Here is an 8,388-nt window from a genome sequence, read left to right as displayed (position 1 = left end):
CAACAAAAATATTACTTATAAATAATAAAAATGGTCTGATGTAAGAACATTTTTTTTACGTACGCTTCTTTTCAAGCGTTTTTAATTTAAAAAGGAATTTCACATTTTTTCCATACGAGAGTCTTGAGGATTTTTATAGAACGTAACATTTCCGCGAAATACTTTTCAATGAGTTTTCTAAGGACTGTGTAAAAAAGTAACCATTCCATTACAATATTAAAATATTGTTACAAAGATAAAATTTCAGTGAGACGACGTTAAATTCAAATTTTTCTTCGGACCCCAACTTGGCTAAGAAAACGAAGACATGGGAAACGAATGATCGTATAAGGAAGAAATGCAAAATAACGCAGCCGTGCACGTCTAAAAGGCATATTAAAGATCGCAAAAGCGATTTCACCTATATTCGAAAGCCGGTGTCCGTATACGTAGGATATATACTCTCCTTTTTTTTTCTGTGTTAACGTTTCCACGCACGTCAACAAGGCCATTTCATCGTTCAGTAATCGCGGGAATTTTTTTCCTTCTACGTGCTATTACACGCTTCCTTTAACATCAAAAGGATGATAGTCGCCCTTGGACCCTCATATTCGTTGAAGGCTTAATACGCTGGACATGTCGACTTTTTTTATTTTTCCAGGATTTTCATTTTCCACGCACGCATGCCTAAATTTTTTTTTTCTTCAGTGCAATCGCGTGCATTTTAAAGTGCCCCCGTAAGTGCCTTTTCCATCCTTTCAACGTTCATACCGATGCATGTATGGTATTCTCAAAATGTGTCAAGCTATTTTTTTCACTGTACGGGTCATGTACTTAAACCACACATCTGTCTCGTAGTTTTCATATCTTCTCATCAATCCAAGTACTTTCAGATGAAAATTTCTCAAAAATCAGTTGAGTGACTTCACATAGAAATTCGTGTTTAGCAATGCCTGCTAGGATACTTGGTAATTACTTCGTCATCAAACTTTACGCCCCCGAGCAAACTTGACTCGTTGAACTTCTCAGAACTCGGACGACGTAATAATACTTATAATAGTAATAGTAATAATAATAATAATAATAATGATAATAATAATAATAATACACATTAGGACTCTAGAACTTTGCTTGAGAGATGTAAATACCTGTCAGCTGCTTGCCTGCCTTATACAGTTTTCGAGAGGGTAAACACGAGCTGAGCGCCAACTGCTGCTTCTGGTTAATCGAGCGTCGATCGGTGACGAGTCAAATTTGACGGTTTAATCGTCCGGGGCCTAATGAAACGGTAAATACACTCCACGGCTGGTGCTTTATCTGCTTCGAAAGGAGAGAAGGTGGGACAGATCAAACGGAATGTAATGACAGATCGCGCGGGGTGTCGGAATAGACGCTGACGTTAATCATGTTTGCCGAGGTCCCGTGCAAACTGCGCTTCCTCGACTGCTTCAATCCGACACAAAAAGTTCGATTGCTTGGATTTTTTAATCAAGATGGATGAGACTTGTTACTGCATCGAAAAGCTAAAAATTAAAAATATAAGAATATCGACAATCATTTTTTAAATAATTGTTTATTCACTGTGGAAGTGACTTGCACACCAGTATTATGGTTTTGGTAGGTTATTAACACAAATCCTTTCTAGAAGTTTTCAATAAATGTTAACCATAAATAATCAAATACAGATATTCCAAGGATTATTCAAGCATTCTACAGTAACTATTGTATCTATTCGTTGCTTTAGCTAATTAACCCAGATCATTAAGAAAATATCTTCTTTATTACTAAATGAAGTATTATTGCATTACTTCATCTTTTTTAATATTTATTGGCAGACTAATAAAATACGCTAGTTTTTAAATGTTTTAAATACATTATTGGTCAGTTTTTTAACGATGGAAAATTATTAAATTAAACTAATTGAAAAAATTAATATTTCATCTAAAAATGACGTACTTTTGGAATTTATTACTGTAATTTGGGATATTGAGACTTATAGACTTATAGACTTATAGAAAGTATAATAGTGCAAACTAGTTGGATAAATGAGACAAGGATTTTTAAATTCATCATTTTATGAACTATTACGAAAATAGTTTAGTTACAAAGTATTTTATCTAAAAATTATGTTATGAAAAAGTGATTCAATTTCGATGGTAATGAAAATTTCATGATAAATTAGAAATCGCTGGCTGTATTTTTTAGAAATAATATTTCATAAAATTTAATTTTCGACTATTTGTAAAAATGAACTCGATGTACGTTTATGTATTGTAAATATTGCGAAGCAGCTTTTAGTACTAATAAGATGGGATTATTATGATTCACTGTAGTTAGTTAAAGTCATATGTCTGGTAAGTTTGAAAGGTTCAGTTAAAAAATTTTTATGATTTTTTTGAAGTTTTTTAAGCAATTCTTTTAAAACATTCGACAGTATTACAAAGTCGTAAGGTCAAAATTTCGAAAGGCAATGTACCAATGTCACATTACATAAATTAATAAAATGTCCTAACATTTTCATATACTTATGATATGAATTGTCATTCACGTATTCAATGTGAGGCTTAACGTAAAGTACCAACCAAAAGTACAAGTTACTCAGTTTGTTTCCATTAATATACAAGTACTAGATAAGCAAGTTTAAGTATATTAATATGCTGCAAGTAAACAAAAAAAAATTGACTCGTTTCAGATTTCGGTCTCACAACTTTGCAAAAATAACGATTCATTTGAAATAATTTAATTTACTGCAACTGTTTAAAAAGTTTAGAAGCTTTTAAAATATTTTAAATTTAACCCATTAATCTTATCTGACATTTCACTTTTTTCTTTTAGGGTAAATTTTATGAGAATTGTGATTAAATTTTCATTTTAAGTTGGACAAAAATTTTGTTCGTATGCTTGAAGTTATGACAGCCAGAATTAAATTTACTACGTTTAATACGCTTATTTCTCGGTTAAAAAAAATTATAACGAAATTGCTACAGAACACGCGTCGTACATCTTTCGACATAAATTTTAAAGTTACGAAAATCCAAATCGAACTCTTCAAGGAGATAAGCTCCTGGAGCATTGCTTTTTCAATAATCCTTCTTTCAAAGCTCATTACATTCTTTTATCCTTTTCGATCGAAGCGCGAAAATTTTCTTAATAATTCTTCTTAATAATCCAACTTCCGCCCCCTCTTTCACTTGTACTTGGATTTCTAGGCTTTACTTATACCAGCTGCAAGCTTCGAATTGCTGAAATTGCTAGAAAAAGTGTTTGCACCCGAAGGTCTTAGCTCTGCTTAAAAGTGGTCGGAACTTTTTAAGGAGCAAAACTACAATGGGATTTTTTGCAGTTTTTCCTATTTAATTTTGCGTGAACAGTACGACTTATTAAATCAGATGAATGAGCGTACCTACTGTTTAGCTATCTGTTAAACTTTAAATAAAAATCACTCATCGTTTTTTTTATTAGGAACTTTATCTTCCATTTTATCTACTGTCGGGTATAGTTTTGAGTTTCGGGTATAGATTCATACCATTACGTAACGTTGTTTATCTGAACGTAATACATTCCAATTTTAATTTTTAAAGCGAAATTCGCAAGTTGTTGGTAAAAGACTTATGAACCACTTTATGAGATGCTGGGACTAGTTTTATATTGTGTTAGCGTTTCTGAATTTATTTCCACCTTATCGATTCAGCTGAAAAATAATGATTTGCTTTTTAAAAGATATTACTTTTTGAAACATTTTCTTTGGTAAAACAAAGACTCAACGAATAGTAATGTCAACGATCGTAGTGTACATGGATGTGGAGGCATGTAAGCACAGGTATATTGTCCAGGAAGAAATTATATTAACATATCTAGACAATGACATACAAAGTTGGAAATATGACGGAGAAAATATAGGAAAGGAGAAAATGGCATTCTTAGACACAAAATCTGACGATCAGTAATGAAAGCATAAAAAAACAAGTAGTTAACTACAAAAATATGTACAAAAAATAAACAAGAGAGTAAAGGAAAATAAAAAACGTAGCCATAGGCAACGGGATTCAAATGTAGTGACAAATATTTAAAGACAACTACAATTAAAAATTTCACTTTATCTTATCTTCCTTCTTATGTCTCCCAATCTGACTCTGAGTATTTATTATTAAGTATGTGCTTGTATTAGTTAAGTTATTATGATTTAGTCCTGGTGCAAATTGTTAGTTGTACTGTTTTCACCAAAAAATAAATGTTTCATTGTTATTATTACAGGTTTGGCATCTCTGCGTCTAATTTTCTGTATTTTATGACCTCAATTTTATAAATATTGTCATATTTTTTTTTATCATCTCTTTTACTGTTTATCCCGTATTACAGTAAAAATAAAACGTTATACTGTAAACATTTAAGAAATTTCTGTTTCTATATTTCAGTCTCGTTACTTCTATTTCTACATATCCCTGTACCTTATTTGTTTATTTTTTCTACATCTAACTGATAATGTTTTTATCTATATATGTGATACGTTATTTTTAGTTTATTCAACTTTTTTCATCCAAGGAATGTAAGTTTTTGTCCTTACCCGTCTGGTTATTAGTCTAAACTATTTTCCAGCAACTTCATGTCTGCATTAACACAGTTGTCATTAGATCAAAGTAAGCATTATTTTTTGTTTGATATTTTCTTCTCTGCATTTTTGTAACTATGTACATGCTTTATGCTATTTGAATTTGTAGATACGATCTGCAAGTTACATTTATTGCCTGTTACAATTTGGTAGGAGGAATAGGGGGCATATTATTATTAGAAAGCTTGGATAGTTTTCATTGGGTTATAACAAAGTTGAACTTAATATTAATTTTTCGAAATTTTTCGAACCAAAGTTTAACGAAGTAATAAAACAAATAAGTCAGTTTCAAAAAATTTTTGTTATATCTGAAGAGGCCCCCCATAATATGCTAATTATTTAACTATCTAAAAAGGTAATTCTATGACATAAATATTCATCGATAAAAACTTATTAGTCTTTATGATATATTAATTATTGTTAAAAATAATATACAATTTTTGTAACATTTTTAATAATTCAACCGCTGATAGAACTTCCGTTGACAGATTTGATGAAATTTAATTCACTGTTTCCCTAAAAATTCAGGTAAATTCATAACATTTAATGAACCTGACTCGAGGCAATAAAGATTGACATTAAAATAAAATGATACTTTTCTAATCGAATATTCTGTAAAATATCTGAACGAAAAAACTGAATTTCAATCATTTGAATAATTGCTTGATTAACTGTGACTTCATGCTAAAACAAGGCAAAAAATACTAAAAGTGATTCAGGCAGAGCTTTTATCAAAAGTATACAAAATGAAAAATAAAAAGGGAAGTATAAATGAGAAAAAAAAGAATTATATATGTACAATGGTAGAGATCTCGGAAGAGAGAACACGCACTTTTTGTGCCGTCAGTGCAGCTCTCATCAACTTGCTTGGCGCAGTTATGAATTCTTTCTACGCTCAGTTGTATGTCTGCATGGGTATATGTATGTATGTATGTACATTTAAAATAGTCAGCTTTCGCATAGGCAGAAGCGGACGGATAAGGAGGAACGGAAAATTTCAAATGCTAAGACGCCTCTGGCTAGACCTGTGCATGACATTTTAAATCATTTTTTTCTCTCACTTGCACCTCTTTTGAGCGTACGTTTTTTTCACGTTATCCTTTATTTTAACCATCTTCTCTGTTGTTCTGACATGCCACCTTTTTTTTTCATTTTTTTTATCTCGTTTTCGCAGTTATTTTCTTTCTCGTTAAGTAAGACTCTTCTCAGTCAATCTGGCATTACCCTGATTTTTAAATATATATTAAAATTTACTATGCTCATCATTCTTTTTAACCTATTTTTAAATTGCATAAAATATTTTTTTTTAACTGGAAAAAATAAAGTTTTATACTGGAATTAACAGTCGCAATATTTTACTTCTTGAAGAAATGTAAATTTCTAGTTATTTGGATGTAAACAGAAAATGTGCATGTTACAATGTCACGATACATTCCTAAGATGGTACTATAAAGCAATAACAAACATGTGGATCACTGATACAGTTGTGCCACTGACTGAGACAAGGCTCACATCTGTATCTGCAAAGACAGCAGGTGCTCCAGTTTTTTCTCAGTTTGTGGAAACGTTTCATCGCAAAAAATAAATTGTAAACGTTGTAGTTTATTTTTTTACAATTAGCTTTTCTTTTGATATTTTGGTTAATCTCAGTAATTTTAGTTTAATTTTTTATACTATCAATATTACGTAATATGACATGGAAATAAAAAAATTTTCAATTTATTTCTCCAACATTTATTTGCATCTAAATTAAGATTTTACACGGTTAAATGTTAAGTGTAAGATTTTTCTTACTATTCTTTAAAATTTCTAATGAATTTGGGAACTGTCAATGCCAAATCAATGGCAGTTTTGAACAATCCAGCAGCAGTTTGTACTTTCTGTTGAATTTTGTCATTAATGGCTTCAATTCCATCTTTTATAGAACTCGTTTGTTCATCAATAGTATTTTTGAAAGCATTTTCAGTTCTATTTGTTATCCCACCAACCACCTAAAAAATGTTTTAATTAATTCACTGAGTAGCTAAGTGTATACCGTAAAATATTTTAACGATGAACTAAAGTACAAAACATAAAGTAACGTCACTGCTTCAGATTTTTATCAAATAGTACCATAAAATAACTCAATACTACGTTACATCTTGAACTATGGATTTTCAAATGTGTTATTCGTGCAATATTTACCGATGGAACAATGTCACCTCCGCTGCTAAGTCCTGAAATAGATCCTAGTGGTTCCTACGACAAAAATTAGAAACAATTATTTTAATTCGATGAATATTTACATAAGCATGCATAAATCTGTACTACTTTGGAAATTTTGTGTCTAAATGCACTAAACTTAATTTTGAACAAAAAATTTACCTATCCACTCTTTTGTAACGACCTAATTCATTTCAAAAATAGGATAAGCCCAAATTTAGATTTTTTCCCAAAATTATATTTAAATACAAATATTCGAAATCTTTGGTATAATTTGTTATGATTACCTGTATACCAGTAGTAATCTGATCCTTAACTTGTTCAACTCCCGAGTCCTGCAATATTTTTTAAGAAAATTGTTACCAAAATCCTGTTTACGTAAAAATTCTTTGTAAGTTATTTTCACTCTGTTGCAAACTTATGCACCCACTAGTGTTATAGTATAATGCGATTCATCATCAATTGGGACCGTGTTTTGTATTAAACTATTAAATAAGAAAAAGTTGACATCTCAGGTTATTAAGTTTATAAAAATTTTGCCATGCTGAATCTTTCCGTGAAAGATAAGTATTCTTTTATTTTCATTCCAACCACTCAATTCTCTCACTATCCACATTATTTAGCTACATTAGCTTATGTTTGTGATACAGCCTTTGCTTTCATCACATAAAGGGGTGCATAAGCTTGGTGCGGAGTGCAAATGGTTGTGATTCACCTGTATGCCATTAGTAAAACCATCCGTTATTGAAGACCACGGACCCTACAATATACATATAATTTTTGTCGCAATAAATATTGAATGAAAAAATTATGGATCATTCTATGACAAGAAGTGTTTAAAGAACGTTTACTTTTCGACCATTGATATGAGTGATTGGATAAGCAAACGTTAAACATAATAATCAACAGTAATTGAATGTTTGTGATTTAAAATAGATTTAAGTACAAAAAATTGTTACCTCTGGTATTTGTCGTTTCTCTCTGGAATCAATACGGAAACCCTAAAAGGAACGTGCAAAAAAAAAAATTATTTATTTAATAATATGCGAATTTTAATTGTGTTATGTATTAACAGTAGTAAATTCATGAAATTGTGCCTTAAACAAATTTAACATTATTTACAAAAAAAACTATGATATATTTTGTGTAATTTTTGAATGATGAGGCCCCTTACCAAAGCTAGAGAGCAAGTCATCAAGACACAGATGCAAGTTTTCGAAGAAACCATTTTCGTATTCGGCCTCCACTTAATTTAATAGCAAATGACGCTAGACTGACTGCGATAGCATTAATTCATTCAGAGTATTTATACCAGTTTCGAAATAATTAACGCCAGAGCAATGACATCATTAGCCTTCAATTGTGCATTAAAAAAAAAAATTACGTCTATGTTTGGTAATAAATTTTACAATTAGGTCGCTCAGCTGCATTTGTTCAAAAAACATGTGCGTTTTGTTCATCAGTTTATAAATGGATAAAAATGTGTTTGACTGTATCATTCATTCATTCAGGTAAATATACCATATGATACATAGCTGATCTTGTTTACATTTTTATGATTGAATGTGCATGTCAGCAAACATACTATTGATGCATTT

At 30.7% G+C, this 8,388-nt stretch overlaps 1 protein-coding gene across 1 annotated transcript; it reads right to left on the bottom strand.

Annotated features, from left to right (window-relative positions):
- Positions 1 to 6,299: 6,299 nt before the first annotated feature.
- On the bottom strand, positions 6,300 to 8,018 carry LOC106647018 (uncharacterized). The gene is made up of 6 exons (XM_014363259.2): positions 7,965 to 8,018; positions 7,750 to 7,791; positions 7,506 to 7,550; positions 7,078 to 7,125; positions 6,773 to 6,826; positions 6,300 to 6,579 (listed from the first exon to the last, which is right to left on the bottom strand). The coding sequence occupies exons 1-6, from the start codon at positions 8,016 to 8,018 to the stop codon at positions 6,382 to 6,384; spliced, it is 441 nt and encodes a 146-aa protein (XP_014218745.1). The 3' UTR covers positions 6,300 to 6,381.
- Between the last annotated feature and the right edge of the window lie 370 nt (positions 8,019 to 8,388).

The sequence above is a fragment of the Copidosoma floridanum genome, unplaced genomic scaffold (assembly GCF_036245765.1).
Source record: "Copidosoma floridanum isolate Cflo_tuat_1 unplaced genomic scaffold, Cflo_Japanese_pri ptg000020l, whole genome shotgun sequence".
NCBI classification, from domain to species: domain Eukaryota; kingdom Metazoa; phylum Arthropoda; class Insecta; order Hymenoptera; family Encyrtidae; genus Copidosoma; species Copidosoma floridanum.
This window is presented reverse-complemented; position numbering and strand designations above follow the sequence as displayed.